This window comes from Esox lucius, chromosome 17 (genome assembly GCF_011004845.1).
Source record: "Esox lucius isolate fEsoLuc1 chromosome 17, fEsoLuc1.pri, whole genome shotgun sequence".
NCBI lineage: Eukaryota > Metazoa > Chordata > Actinopteri > Esociformes > Esocidae > Esox > Esox lucius.
Genome location: NC_047585.1, coordinates 1907744 through 1924535, shown reverse-complemented (window position 1 = coordinate 1924535; position 16792 = coordinate 1907744). Strand labels below are relative to the sequence as shown.

At 39.7% G+C, this 16792-nt stretch overlaps 1 protein-coding gene across 1 annotated transcript in view; it reads left to right on the top strand.

Moving 5' to 3' along the window:
- angpt4 (angiopoietin 4) overlaps positions 1-16792 on the top strand; it is a 146556-nt gene that overhangs the window by 84404 nt on the left and 45360 nt on the right. The window contains exons 5-6 of the mRNA XM_029114289.2: positions 6582-6694; positions 8827-8928. Of these exons, the coding sequence (XP_028970122.1) occupies positions 6582-6694; positions 8827-8928 (215 nt within the window). The remainder of the gene's footprint in view (positions 1-6581; positions 6695-8826; positions 8929-16792) is intronic.

Here is a 16792-nt window from a genome sequence, read left to right as displayed (position 1 = left end):
CAGCATGATTATTGCAAAGGTGTGCCTTAGGCTGGCCACAATAAAAGGCCACTCTAAAATGTGCAGTTCCATCACACAGCACAATGCCACAGATGTTGCAAGTTTTGAGGGAGCGTGCAATTGGCATACTGACTGCAGGAATGTCCACCAGAGCTGTTGCCCATGTATTTAGTGTTCATTTCTCTACCATAACTCGTCTCCAAAGGCATTTCAGAGAATTTGGCAGTACATCCAACCGGCCTCACAACCACAGACCACGTGTAACCACACCAGCCCAGGACATCCACATCCAGCATCTTCACCTCCTTGATCGTCTGAGACCAGCCACTTGGACAGCTGCTGCAACCATCAGTTTGCATAACCAAAGAATTTCTGCACAAACTGTGGGTGAGCGGTTTGCTGATGTTAATGTTGTGGATCGAAAGCTACTGTGACGAGATCCTGAGGGCCATTTTTGTGCCATTCATCCACGACCATCACCTCATGTTGCAGCACGGCCCCATGTTGCAAGGATCTGTACACAATTCCTGGAAGCGAAAAACATCCCAGTTCTTGCATGGCCAGCATATTCACCGGACATGTCACCCATTAAGCATGTTTGGGATGCTCTGGATCGGCCTATACGATAGTGTGTTCCAGGTCCTGCCAATATCCAGTAACTTCGCACAGCCATTGAAGAGGAGTGGACCAACATTCCATAGGCCACAATCAACAACCTGAACAACTCTATGCGAAGGAGATATGTTGCACTGCGTGAGGCAAATGGTGGTCACGCCAGTTACTGAATGGTTTTTGGACCCCCCCCGCACCCCCCCCAATACAGTAAAACTTCACATTTTAGAGTGGCCTTTTATTGTGCAATACACCTGTGCAATAATCATGTCTAATCAGCATCTTGATATGCCACACCTGTGAGGTGGGTGGATTATTTCAGCAAAGGAGAAGTGCTCACTAACACAGATTTAGATAGATTTGAGAACAATATTTGAGAGAAATAGGCCTTTTGTGTACATAGAGAAAGTCTTAGATCTTTGAGTTCAGCTCATGATAAAAGTGTTGCGTTTATAATTTTGTTCAGTGTATATTTAATGTTAGTGTGATTTTTTTGTGTAACCTTTATTAATGAATGTGGTTGGAATTCAGCAGACATAAAGCTCTGGAAAAAAAGAGACTAATCCAAATCTTTCTTAAATCAGCATCTCTACATGTATGGCAGCCATTCCATTCCAGTGGCTGTGAAATTCCAACACAGGCACGCCTCATTTTACTTAATGAGGTACTGATTAAGTGATTACCTGAACCAAATCTAATTTAAACGAGGGAAAGTATAAAAAAAACACTGCTGTGGTCATCACTATCCTCTTGCAATAGGACCAGCTGGATGGCGAAAACAGTGCCAGTAGTACCTCAAATTTTAATAAAAATATAACTAACTATTCAGCAAGACAAAAGAGCTGAAAAGAAACGTTTTGAGTGAGGAAAAGAAGGGTTCAATTCTGGCTTTACTGGCAGAGGGATACAGTGAGTGTCAGGTTGCGTCCATCCTGAAAATTTCAAAGATGGTGGTTCATAAGAACAAGGTCAAGAACAGACATTCTGGACAACAAAGATTGTGATGTCAATTCCATCGATCGACACTCTTAAAGGAGTAAGAAACAGAGACGAAATTCTCTTGGCACAATTTAACCATTTTATTATTATTTGCAAATAAGATACACGTCAGGTCATTCAACAATATTTATTACAGTTAAAAGGGGTGTGGTAAGTTGCGGTCTTAACTCAACAGAACACATTCCCTTTGTTCTATTACTACATAGGCTTCACACAAGGGGCAAGCTATCCTCCCCCACATGGGTAACCTCTTCAACTCTAGGAGAAGACTCGCATCTGGACAAACAGACACTGATGGGTTATACAGATTTACCAGTAACCCTCTAATCCTTTTTGTGCCAGGAGTTTCATAAAGTCACCCAACAGCAATGTGACAGACTGTTGAAGAGCATGCCAAGACACATGAAACCTGTGATAAAAAGTCTGAAGGGAGGGGATCATGCTCTGCTTCAGTATGTCACAATACATGTTGGCATTCATGGTTCAATGAACTTTAGCTCCCCAGTGCCGGCAGCACTCATGCAGCCCCATACCATGACACTCCCACCACCATGCTTGACTGTATGCAAGACAAACTTGTCTTTGTACTCCTCACCTGGTTGCCACCACACACACTTGACACCATCGGAACCAAATACATTTATCTTGGTCTCATCAGACCACAGGAAATGTCCTTAGTCTGCTTGTCTTCAGCAAACTGTTTGCAGGCTTTCTTGTGCATCATCTTTAAAAGAGGCTTCCTTCTCGGACGACAGCAGACCGATTTGATGCAGTGTGCGACATATGGTCTGAGCACTGACAGGCTGACCCCCCACCCCTTCAAACCTCTGCAGCAATGCTGGCAGTACTCATACTTTTATTTCCCAAAGACTACCTCTGGATGTGACGCTGAGCACTCAGCTTCTTTGGTCGACCATGGCAAGGCCTGTTCTGAGCAGAACCTGTCCTGTTAAACCACTGTATGGTCATGGCCACCATGCTGCAGCTCAGTTTCAGGGTCTTGGCAATCTTCTTATAGCCTTGGCCATCTTTATGTAGAGCAACAAGTCTTTTGTTCAGATCCTCAGAAAGTTCTTTGCCATGAGGTGCCATGTTGAACTTCCAGTGACCAGTATGAGGGAGTGTAAGAGCGATGACACCAAATTTAACACACCTGCTCCCCATTCACACCGGAGACCTTGTAACACTAACAAGTCACATGATACCGGGGTGGGAAAATGGCTAATTGGGCCCTATTTAGACATTTTCACTTTTGTTGCCAGCAGTTTAGACATTTGTAACGGTGGCGGAGGTGAGGAACCCAGCGCAGGCCAAATGCAGGTGAAGTTCTTTTTTTAATGAGAAAACAAAAACACAAAGTACAAACAACAAACGTAAGAAAGTAAAGGGTCTGACTTCAAACAGTAAAACGGAGGTACTCACCAGTTACATGTGGGACGTACAAATGACAGCAAGAACATAACAATGATCGACAAATGTGGGGATCAGAGGGGAGACATTTAAACACATTCTAATGAAATGATTGGGACCTGATGTGAATAATTGAAGACGTGACATGAAACAAGTCCGGGATGTGTTTGTTAGTGACGGGACCAGGGAATGCACGGCAACGGTGGCGCTGAACGTCACCGTACCGTACCGTGACAACATTAATGGCTGTATGTTGAGTTATTTTGAGGGGACAGCAAATTGACACTGTTATACAAGCTGTACACTCACTACTTAACATTGTAGCCAAGTGTCATTTCTTCAGTCACATGAAAAGATATAATCAAATATTTACAAAAATGTGAGGGGTGTACTCACTTTTGTGAGATACAGTACGTATCAATAGTAAAACCAGAGAAACTGATACTTTTGCAGTGGTCTCTAAATTTCTTCCAGAGCTGTATTTATCCATGTTTCCAAAAAAAAGACAACGTTCCATGGGGTTTACAAATTCCAGAAACTGCTAATTTCTGCAGAAAAAAACACCAGTTTTGTGGCACTGATTTCAATCCAATGTCTCTCTGGGGCGGAGTTCCTGGCTTGTTGTTGTCTGTCTGTTGCGCACTTGTGCTATTGGGCTGTACTCTACTGGCAATACTCGGCCCTCATTCAGGGTGGTTGCGGTTGGTGGGTGTCCCTTTGGTTGATGCTTGATAATGTGGGTGGATTGATTTCCTGCCTGTTGGGCCCTGTCCGGGGCCTCCTCCAGGTAGGACCACTGTGTTGCCGGACCCCCCTGTCTCAGTCCCAAGGTCTTACGCTGCTATATTATTGTGCTGGGGAAGGGTCAGTTCTCCTTCTCTACTAAGTTCTCCTTCACCACTATAAATCCTTGTTGATATGAGGAATCCATTTTCTGAATTTTCCCACTCTCCTACAGTTTTGAACTTAGGAGGGCATGAGGTCTTGGCCCACATCTGCGGAGTACCTGGCATGGGGGACCCGTTGCTGTCCCTGCCCAGAGTCCTGGTTGTGTTGCAGATCGAGACAATGCCTGACAATTTCAGCTGCCACTGTGCTGACACCTCCCGCCCCCTGTGTTGTCCCTTTCCTTATCCATCTGGTCATGCTTCCGACCTGGACTGAAGTTTAAATAGACCCTAGACTCAGCCCACATGCATTTATTAATTACTACAATTGTAATCTTAACTCTTAAAGGTAAGTGACCCAGATCTGGGGTACTAGAACCTTTTAGAACCAATTTTTTGTTTTCAGAAGTTGCTATCTTCCCTCTACAGCATCTCTGCTCTTGGTCTCACTAACTTATATGGGCATAGAGCCTTTTATGACCCCTTCCCTCCCCCTTCCCAGCATGCCTCAGGCCTCCTGCTGGCACAGCTACCTAGTAGTAAACAGAGCAGTTGTCTGACAAACAGAGGCTAAAGTTGAATTCGCAATGAAGCCAGACACTCAATCGATCATAAGGACATATATTTTGGTTGCCTGGGACTTACCTGTAGCCATCTGAGGCGCCATCTTTATTTGAAAATTGAACACTTTTCTCATCACAAGGTAAGCTCTTGTTTGGTCTGTGCTTGTGATAAAGCTTCCAGTTTGGTACCAAATTAATTGTTAGGCTCTTAGAATCTTAACCAGCCTTGGCAATGTTATCCAATGTATGTATGTATGTATGACTGATAAAACATCAATTTGTCTGGGTGGTCAGTATGTGCTATTGCGTGTGGATGCCTTAGTTTCGTGGAACGTTCAGTTTTCCTTTTAGCTAATGCTACGTTTGCGTAACTTAGCATAGCTTTAGGTTGGATTGACAAGTCTAGTAGCCAATTAGATTGTCCCTTCAGTGGTAAGCTGATTTCCCAGGCTGGGGAGAGCCTCTCAATGGATCCTCGTTGCGCAACAGGACAAAGGTCGCATGGAAAGTTACTGGGATGAGAATGTTGTTTTTATTGTCAAAATGGGTTACTATACTAAACAAATAGCATTTACATTACAGATGTACATCAAACAGTGGAATGATGTAATATACAGATTTGAAGTAAAGGGACACTTGGAAACGGCTCTTGACACCACTTACAAAACTTGCTGCCCAGATCTAGTACTTATGTCTATCAATCCCCAATTTGTTTCTGATAATGTTGACATGGTTAGGTAACCATAGGATGTGTGTACAGCTGAGAATATAAATATTTGAGTTTTAGCCTGTTCATGAAAGAATAGAAAGAGTAAAAACTTTATTTCTTTGTGTGTTCTAGCTTGTGCCTGAAAACCTTATTTCTTCCAATCTACATTCTGCTGAATTCCTCAATCTCCCATGTATATTTTATACAGTATACCTTCACTGTGCATATCCTGACAACACATGTGCACATAAATTGCAGTTTTAGTGGGCAAGGGCAGTATAGGTGGAATTTTCTATTTCTTCAGTTACTTTCTTCAGGGGTTTTAATATGTTCACATGGCACAGCCAGAAGAGGACTGGTCACCCCTCTGAGCCTGGGTCCTCTCTAGGTTTCTTTCTAAATGTTGGCATTCTTAGGGAGTTTTTCCTAGCCTCTGAAATTCAACACTACTGTTGTTTGCTCCTTGGGATTTAAGGCCAGGTGTTTTGCAAAAGCACTTTGTGACTTCTGCTGATGTAAAAAGGGCTTTATAAATACATTTGATTGATGGATTTCAGTTTTAATCGGGAAAGTTGCATTTCTTCTTGAAATACATCGAGTATTATAATTTTTAGGTACACATTGATGGCAAAAACTTTCTTGATGGTTTAATTGTTAGAGGGCAGTGGTTTATCCAAATATTTCGCGGTCAAGCCTAAAGGTTAAAAGTTGTACCATATATGAGCACACTATTTCAGACCAGTCTGCATGTTTCATAGGTTGAATGACGTTTTTAGGTTTTGGTTAAAGACTAGTAGAGTGACCTGGATTTTTATGATTTAAATCTGTGGACCCTGAAATGGATTTAGATTTATGCAAATGTTGTTTTGGCGTAAAATGTTTAATTGGGACAAGCAACAGTACCATTATTTTCAATGAACAGTACCATTGTAAGAATGCAGAGAACAACGGGAGCACATTCACCATTCTGCATGTTTCACTGTTGGACCTCATTCACCATTTTGTCCATTTCACTGCTGGAGCTCATTCACCATTCTGCACATTTTAATGCTGGAGCTCATTCACCATTCTGCACATTTTAATGCTGGAGCTCATTCACCATTCTGCACATTCTAATGCTGGAGCTCATTCACCATTCTGCACATTTTACTGCTGGAGCTCATTCACCATTCTGCACATTTTACTGCTGGTGCTCATTCACCATTCTGCACATTTTACTGCTGGAGCTCATTCACCATTCTGCACATTTTACTGCTGGAGCTCAGTCACCATTATGCACGTTTTTAAAGTTAAAACAGACAAAATAAAGAGAGATGTTGGCGAGCTTAGCAATTAGGTGTTATATAATAATGTTTATATATCATTCGAAGTTGTAATATGTTTTTGTGTGTGTGTGTACAGGGTCATTGCTGAAAGACCAGTGGTTTCATGACTGTGCAGAAGCCTATAAAGCAGGACACAACATCAGTGGGATCTACAACATTTACATCGGTAACATGACAGATCCCACCCAGGTGAACAAACACAATGTGCTTTCATGCACTAGACAGATGAACATGAAAAAAAATTTAAAACTTGCTTTGCAAGAAGAGTGATTTCCCTAATTATGTTGTATAAATTGACCCATCAGAAATCTGAGGGGATTGATAAATGGAGAAAGTTGACCAAATGCAGAAAGTTGTTGAAATCGTTGGAAGTGTTACCATGCTATATTTTGGTTTCTGTTATCATGTATCCTGGTAACTGTAACCTAACACTAAAAGATGCAGCTGAGATTGATTGATTCCATTTACTTCTTCAAAAATGTTATCATCAAATCCAAGTGTACTTAACAGATTTGAAAGGATTGTTTTTGCAGTGTTCAAAACACCAGAAGTCCTGAGAACGCAAACGTCTCTGTCCTCTTACCAGGGCTTTTTAAACAGCTGTTGACTCTGAAAATGAACAAGTTTGGGAATGTGCTCTGCAGAGGTTGAGCCTTACCTGTGCACGTGCCTGATTACCAAAATGCATTATCTGCTGTCTTTTTGCAGATCTGTAAGACATCTGTAAATATCAAACCGTTTATGGCACAAAGAGCCAGGGGAACTCGCTGGTCATCACCATTTTACTCTCAGACACACAGAGCCAAGGAGGTGATTTTGCTGTAGGACACCCACAGGCTCATCTAAAATGTTAACTGTAAAAAAGGACAATGAGGGTAAAAGTTATTTCCCAAACAATAAAATTAAATACATTTTTATGGCATCTATTGGATACAAAATACGCAAAGCAGCACTGGTTATTGAAGCACACATCCTTTAGGCTTGTGCTTGCCTAAAGGAAAAGGCTGCTAAAGGAAAGGTAGCTACCTTCAGGTAATGCTGAAACCCTACATCCCAATCCGGGCTCTTCATTTGGCCACTTCTGGGCTTCTGGCCATTCAGCCCCTTTGGAAAGGCATCTTAATCTTCCCTGTCAAAACTCTTGTCTGTTCTTGCACTCTAATTGGGACACCAGTTTCCCCTTAAGGCTAGCATAGCATTATCTTTGGGTCATTTTGAGTAACTAAAGGTTCACTACAGTGTCCCCCTCTGCTGCCATTGTTTATTATGTTTAATATTTGTGTTGTCTTCTCAGCATTGACTTTCACCCATAACTAATTCATTTAGTAGAATTTACTTTCAACTGAATTGATTGCTCCACATTGCTCAATTAACTTTCAAGCAGTCTGTATAAAAGTGTCTGCTAATTGCCTAAAATATGAAATGTTACTTTCTAATTTTGCAGCAACTTAAACTGACAGCCAATAACCCATTGAGGTTACAATTTGCCTTAATGCCGAAATGACAGCAATACTAACTTTGTAAGGAATGCTCTAGTGTTGTCTAATGTCATGTACAGTATCCAGTAACCTCATTATGGATGCATCACCAATATTGGCATCCGACAGTTGGTACAGACCAAGAAGTGCAGAAAAAAACAAACCTACAAATTGGTTCTTTAAAATGTATCTACTTATTTTAATGCCATTGGTTGATGGAGATGAGGTAAAGAAACGTTGGATGCAGGATTTGCCCATGGAAGAAATCAGTGGCAGCTGTATTTTAGTATAAAGATATAAGAAGGGTATTGCCTGAGGGGTGATACTAAAATGTTCTATTGTGATTTAGATCTTAACACAAACTACAAACTTTGGCTAAGGTACACATGGCCCTATTTCTAATATGCATTCTTTGATTTTTTCAAAACTGACTTCACTTGAGACTAAGAAGACTTGCAGTGCTGGTGCTAGAACATGAGCAGATCAAATGCAATGCTGAAACTTGGATTAAAATGTTTACATGCTCTAAAATCTTGAGGTTTGCCTATAGAGAAATGCTTTCTTGGATTATGACCATATGCTGATTAAGATAAGCAGAAAAAGTGTTAATATTACTAATTCCATTTATGACCTTTTGCCATAATGTCAAATTATTAGCAAGCATATAAACATACTCGCTGTTATCCTACTCACTATCTTTCTCTTTATAAGAACCATTTTTAACAGTATATTACATATTTGAATCCATGTTTCTCCATTCCAAGTATAAGTGAAAAAAATATATATATTGACGCCACTATCATTGTTTATTGAAATGACTACATTTAGTTATATATTTAACAGGTTTTTTGTGACATGGAGACTAGTGGAGGAGGTTGGACGTTGTTCCAGCGCAGGTTCAATGGGAATGTGGACTTCCAGAGAACATGGAAAGAATACAAACTGGTGGGTATTATTGGCATTCTCAATTTGGCCTTTATAAATCAATCTCATATTAATTTAGTCAAAGTCAGTGAACACCAGGGCACACAAAAGAATGCTAAAAAAGGGCTAAATACTTTAATTTAACAAAGCATGACATTCCACTCTAAATATTACTTTTATTTAACTAGTAGGCTATACATGGCTCTCAAGTGTTCACCTACTTAAACTTTAACACATTTATTGTTACAATATTTAATTGAAATTTACTTATTGAAGAGTTTTGTCACTGATCAACAAAAAAGTCCAACATGTCAAAGTGAAAAATTAAAACTGCACTTTGATATGTCCTTGTTTTTGAAAGAAGATATCATTTTTTGTCCATTAAAATAACATAAAATCAATCTGAAATATAGAATACAAATGTTTTATGTTGTATATCACTATTGTAGCTGGAAACTGACTATTTATAATGGAATATTTACATAGAATCATTTTGGATCAGAAATATATAATAATTATTAGCTTTAAGTAGCAATCCACTATTTAAGGTCCCAGAATTTTATTTTTAATCTAAATGTCATGATAAAGGTCTGTTTTGATCCAGGTCTGTAGGTGTTGTAGAAACTACAGTGTCATTAAAAGCTTTTTTGGCACTGAGGTACTTAATGTAGTTTACCTGTAACTGAGCGTGCTCAAACCTACTTTTACCTCAGTACTGCAAGTTTGAGTTGAGTGTCTGCATGCACTGTACATTAAGGGATCATTAATGATAGATGATGTGTTTAAGGAGTTAAGTCAAGGAACGGGAGTGGCACTGTATGCTTGATGATCGGGCTATGTGGAAGAGAGGTAGGAATGATCATTTTGTGTTGAAAAAGATGCAAGAGGCTGTAGGTGTGGTGGACAATTGGTCAAAAACGGGGGGTTTTATGATGTTTGTGGTAAAGTCATGTTTCATGGAAGGATGGTGATGTTCTGCTGCATTTGAATGGACAGGAGTTGGATAGGGTTTCCGAGTTTACATATTTGTGTTTATGGTTTGATGAGAGTCTTACGTAGAGGAGACATGTTGAGTATGTGGAACTGAAGTGTAGGAAGGTGTTGAATCTCATGAGAGCAGTGGCAGGGTATGACTGGTGGGTGAATAGATAAACGCTGTTGTACATGTATCAGGCACTGGTTAGGTCTTCTATAGATTATGGGCTGGGGGAAAAAGAATAAATAAAAAACTCACAATAACCTGGTTGCATAAGTGTGCACACCCTTAAACTAATACTTTGTTGAAGCACCTTTTGATTTTATTACAGCACTCAGCCTTTTTGGGTAGGAGTCTATAAGCATGGCACATCTTGACGTGGCAATAGTTGCCCATTCTTCTCTGCAAAAGCGCTCCAAATCTGTCAGATTGCGAGGACATCTGTGCACAGCCCTCTTCAGATCACCCCACAGATGTTCAATAAGATTCAGGTCTGGGCTCTGGCTTGGCCATTCCAAAACCTAAATCTTCTTCTGGTCGAGCCATGCTTTTGTGGATTTGAATGTGTGTGCTTTGGGTCGTTGTCATGCTGAAAGGTGAACTTCATTTTCAGCTTTTTACCGGACACCTGAAGGTTTTGTGCTAGAATTGCCTGTTATTTGGAACGGTTCATCATTTCCTCCACCCTGACTAAGGCCCCGGTTCCAGCTAAAGAAAAACCGCCCCAAAGCATGATGCTGCCACCACCATGCTTCACTGTGGGTATGGTGTTCTTTGGGTGATGTACAGTGTTATCTTTGCGCCAAATATACCTTTTGGAATTATGGCCAAAAGGTTCAACCTTGGTTTCATCAGACCATAACACATCTTCCCACAGGCTTTTGGGGGACTTGATGTTTGTTTCTGAAAACTTCAGCCAGGCTTGGATGTTTTTCTTTGTAAGAAAAGGCTTCTGTCTTGCCACACTACCCAATAGCCCATTCATATGAAGAAAAAGGGAGATTGTGGTCACATGTAGAACACAGCCAGTACTTGCCAGAAATTCCTGCAGTTCCTTTAATGTTGCTGTAGGCCTCTTGGAAGCCTCCCAGACTAGTTTTCTTCTCGTCTTTTCATCAATTTTGGAGGGTCGTCCAGTTCTTGGTAATTTCTGTTGTGCCATATTTTCTCCACTTGATGATGACTGTCTTCACTGTGTTCCATGGTATATCAAATGCTTTGGAAATTTTTTTTGTACCCTTCTCCTGACTGATATCTTTCAACAATGAGATCCCTCTGATGCTTTGGAAGCTCTCTGCGGACCATGGCTTTTGCTCTGAGATGCAACTAAGAAAATGTCAGGAAACTCCTACTAGAACAGCTAAACTTTATTTGTGATTAATCAGAGTCACTTTAAATGATGGCAGGTGTGTAATGACTTTTATTTAACATAAGTTTGAATGTGATTGGTTAATTCTGAACACAGCCACATCCCCAGTAATAAGATGGTGTGCACACTTGTGCAACCAGGTTATTGTAAGGTTTATATTTTTCATTTTCCCCCCTCAACGATTTCAGTTTGGTTTTCAATTGAATTGTTCACATTATAGGTCACATTAAAAGTGGAAAACTTTCTGACATGATTTATCTTTGTCTCATTCTTTTACATCACAGAAACCTGCCATTTTAACAGGGGTGTGTAGACTTTTTATATCCATTGTATTTCTTTGCCCAATCGATACGCTTCAACGTGTGAATCTTATTCAGTGGTGGTCTTCTTTCAGCCTTCTTGACCTTGGCCATGTCTCTGAGCACTTGACACCTTGTACTTCTGGACGCTCCAGGTAGGTTGCAGTTCCGGAATATGGTATCACTGGAGGATAATGGGATCTCTTCTCTAGTCTTTTGCAGTTAATTTGCGTCTTTTCTTCTCCATACATTTTTGCACCCCAACTGACTATTCGCAACAAAACATTTGAGTGTCTGGTGGTCACGCCTCAATAGTTTAGCTATTTCAAGAGTATTGAATCCGTCTGAAAGGCATTTTACAATTTATGACTTTTCAGTGTCAGTTAAATCTCTTTTTTGGCCCATTTTACCTGAGGTCATGAAGCTGCCTAATAATTATGCACACCTTGATATTAGGTGTTATTCACTTTTGCCACATCCTTCCTGATTTTATGAGCATTCAAGTTTATATGGCTTGGATTTGGGAAATGTGCATAGAAATTATAATACGATCAGAATACTCACTTGCCTAATAATTGTGCACACAATGTGTCAATCTGTTTTTTTAGGGTGTATACTGATGGTTCAAAGGCCGAAGATGGGGTTAAGGAAGGTGCGTGTCCCTGAGTTTCGTGTGAGTATGTATCATAGACTGACTGATCATGTGTCGGTTTATACGGCGGAAATGGTGGCTGGGATACTTGGTCAGAGGTAGGTAGAGGATGTGAAACCTGGCAGGGTGGTAATTTATTTGGACTGAATTTATTTCACCTACAGTGTGAAAACTGATAGGTCAGATAGGGAGGATTTGTTAGGTGAGATTATGGGGATATTGCTGGACATGAAGAAAATGGGTGTGGTAATGAGGTTTTGTTAGATTCCATCTCATGCTGGAGTGTAGGGAAATGAAGTGGCTGGTAGGGTGGCGAAAAATGCTGCAAGAAGGATGGGCATAGATGTCTTGGTGCTGCTGGGATGTTGGGAGGTCAAGTCCTTGATACGGGCAGCTGGGACTGAGTTATAAGAGAGAAAGTGGAGTGAAGGTAGCAAAGGGAGTCATTTTTATAATGTACATATGTCTGTGAGGGCAGAGGTACGAATTCTGGGGTGTAGAAGAGAGGAAGTGGTATGGAACAAGTTGCGATATGGACACACAGGTTTGAATGCCATGCTGAGGATAATGGCAAAACCTGAAACGGGATTGTGTGATGAGTGTTTGGTGGTGGAAACAGTGGAGCATTTACTGTTTCTCTGTGAAAGGTATGAAGGTTATAGGAAAAGATTGTATGACAAGGTAATGGAGGCTAATCGGGGATGGGACCTGGGTGGTGTTCTCGGGAGTGGGACAGAGAAGGAGGTAGTTATAAGGGCGTTGTTTTCTTTGGGCTACAGGTCTTATTGTGAGGATTTAGAGTAGGGAGGCCGTGACCGGGATCACACTCCAGTGCAGGAGGTGGCGGTATATGCACCTCCAGTTGGATGCAAACTGCCATCCAAATCGAAAGAAGATGTCTCTTTAGTTTAACCCTTTAACCCATAGCGGTGGTCAACGGCCTTCCTTTACAGATGTCGCTCAGTGTTTTCTTACCATGGTAAGATCAGGTAGATTGCGTCAAACTGTGATTGCACTATTCCAAACACATAGGGGAGCTAGAACTCAAATCATTAGTTCTCAAATTTTCTAAAAGACACTACACACAATGTTCACAATGTTCTTCTGACATAATAGGTTATAACGAATTTAAAAGTGAAATGTTTCTAGATGCATCTTCATCACTGATATAACTACCAACGGTTTTAAGAAATACACCAACAGCCTACACCGAAATTGTAGTGACTATCAATGCCTAAATGTCCATTAGCCACTTCGTTAATTGGTTATGGTGATGCTAGTCTCATTACGTGCATTAAATCAATTCAATTTGATTTAGTTTGATGTTCCATTTAATGTAATTTCATGAAGTTTTAACAAATTACTTTGATATTGTTACTGTAGTGCTGAGTGATGGTTCAGAGAGAAAATAATCCTGTAGTGTTCGCTGTAAAGTAACATGGTGATAGCGGTAAGAAACCATAAGCTCCCATAACCAAGAACAAATCAAACTTCCCACACCTGGCCATTTATAACAAAATACCCACCTCGTGACATAAAGTTGACTGACACCTAGTGCCTTGGAAGAGTGGCATCCCAAAACAACTAGGCAATACAATAAATGAAATGGCTCCTACAGAAATAAAGACTATTTGTTTAAACATTTCAATTATCTTAAGAAATAATAAAATACAAAGCAGAACTGTTTGTTACGATCATAGTATGGTAGACAATTTTTTAATTTACATAAGTGGCAATAGTCTGTGAGAGTTTACCCGACAGACTATACAGACTATATTTATTCTATAAATACCTGGCATACTTTTACAACCTTTGATTTCAATAGAAATTCTACTTAGGATTTAGTAGAAATTCATGAAATCTGTAATAGTGCAATTACAGATTTGAAATTCAATAAATTATTCACTGATTGACATATACAAATCAAACAACATCTGATGTATTCTATAAATGCCTGCCATACTTGAACAACCTTTATTTTCAATACAAATTATTTTTAAACTTTTGTTTTTAATCAAAGCAATACTTAATGTATAGAAATATATACAAGCATTTCTTTATAATGATTGATAATGGTCTTCCTGTGTGAGTTGTGTTATGGACATCAGATGATTAACACCCTAAGCTTTAACCTATATAGTGTACATCCCCTTGTAGGGATCTGCTACAAAGTATTGTACAATATAGAGTGAACAGTGTGCCGTTTTTTATGTAGTAATGTGCCTTATGACAACTAAGCTCTGGGTAGCTAGGGTTAATGTGAGATGTTTTAGAGGGTCTGACGCAATACCAGTGATGGAAGCGATACTGTTAATTCAGCATATCATGTAATCTCACCTGATGCTCACTTAGAATTACTAATAAATTAAAAGAATCTAAGCATATCTTCTTCCCCTTTCAAGGAATAAGTTATTGATTTTCAAAGTGTAAATTGCAGTATTACAGATTTCAGAAATCCTAAGTAGCATTTCTATTGAAATCAAAGGTTGTAAAAGTATGCCAGGCATTTATAGAATAAATCAGTATTTGATCGAGATGTATATGACAATTAATAAGTTATTGATTTTGAGGCCAATAGAAATGGCTACCATGCGAATTATGTCAATTTCCATAGGATGTCCGAGCGTTCCACAAAAAATAGTAGAATAATTAATTTGATCAGGTTTATTTTTATTTGAAAACATTTAGCCTTTATTCTACTCGCAAACATGAATCTTTTAATTGTATGATATCTGTATGTAATTATATATACTGTACACCTAAATTCATTAATACATGTTGTTTTTCTCATGTGTCTAAGAGTTCATTTTAATCATAATATCTTCCCGCTTTACCTAAAAATAATTCCCACTCAAAAAAAGAACAGCCTACATAGAAGGATTATTTCTAAGAACACAGGCAATAATATTTTCATACATTTATTATGCCCTACAAATGTAATAAAGGAAAATTACACCAAATTATTCAAAATAATTAGAATTTAGTTTTCATTTTCATCAAATTTTGATAATGTACAAGATAAAATAAGAAATACTGTCAACCAGTTTGCTACGATCCACACTTTGCTTGATAAATAAATAAAGGAAAGGATGATTTACAGTAGCCTACACTGTCACGGTGCCGCCCATGATCAAGCCAGCCTCCCGCTGCTGGCACCACTTTCACTGTCACCATTATTATGCACACCTGTTACTGATCACATCACCCAGGACTTCCCATCATTACGCACAGCAAATCCTCATTGCTACTGCCAAAGAAAATTGTGCACCAGGGTTTACGTTAGCCGGAAAAGGCTTTTCGCCGATATCAGGTGTATTCCGGCAGAGAATATCAACCGCCAAAATGTCTGGTGGGAAATACGCTAAATTAAAAAGTCAATAGATTAATAGCAGATTAAGTAGCCTAATATTGTGTGATCTGTATGATGTGTTACCAAGAAAACAGCGAGTCTTAGCTCACTCTCACAATAAGGCATTACTTAGTCATGCGACTAAGCTTGGTGTGAGAATCAAAGCAGCAGACTCCGGCAGCAGCTCCAGCATACGATTCCGAAATGTCCAAGGTGAAGCAGACAGAAATGGGCCTGTTAAAAAATGTAACTAGTGATGGTGCAACTGAGGCCAGCAAACGAGGTTCAATAAATTATCTAAGCCTATTGTATAACTTTCCGCAGAGCCTGTAAAAATAATATTTTGCACGAGTGGGCTAGACATCCTATGAAAACATCCTATCATTCACGTGGCAGCATATTTGTTGAGACGTTTCTAACATTGACCTCAAAATCCCGTAGTCAGATTGGAAACATGACTTTGGAATCAAAATATTGTGTAAAAAGATTGTTGTCAATAAGATAATTGTGATCTGGCTCAAATTATTTAGAACAGGTAATTTGTAGCTAATAATTGTGACAGCCATACAGTAAGTATGCAGTAGCCTATATGCTCAGTTCACAAAGATTGTGAAGAGTTCATTTTGCTGACTAATTTGAATAAATAACATTTGTTGGATCATAGAGTTTGTTTTATTGCTGTTTAAGTGTAGGCTATTATACAGTATGGCAATTTAAAACGCTCTTCTGTATGGCCAGTATGGCCTGTATGACCATGTCACAAAGCTCGAATCATTTCAAATTGGTTTCTTGAACATGACAATGAGTTCACTGTACTGAAATGGCCCCCACTGTCACCAGATCTCAACCCAATAGAGCATCTTTGGGATGTGGTGGAACGGGAGCTTTGTGCCCTGGATGTGCATCCCACAAATCTCCATCAACTGCAAGATGCTATCCTATCAATATGGGCCAACATTTGTAAAGAATGCTTTCAGCACCTTGTTGAATCAATGCCACGTAGAATTAAGGCAGTTCTGAAGGCCAAAGGGGGTCAAACACGGTATTAGTATGGTGTTCCTAATAATCCTTTAGGTGAGTGTAAATACAGACGCAGTCTTGAATAACCGCAGTTTCAGGCGGGTGTCGACATTCTCACAGATGCCCCCTTGTGGCCGTTCTTATTTAAAAAAAAATATTTTTGTCCATGGCACATGGCACTGCAACTTGCCGTGGTATACTGCAGTATAAAGGCACCTGC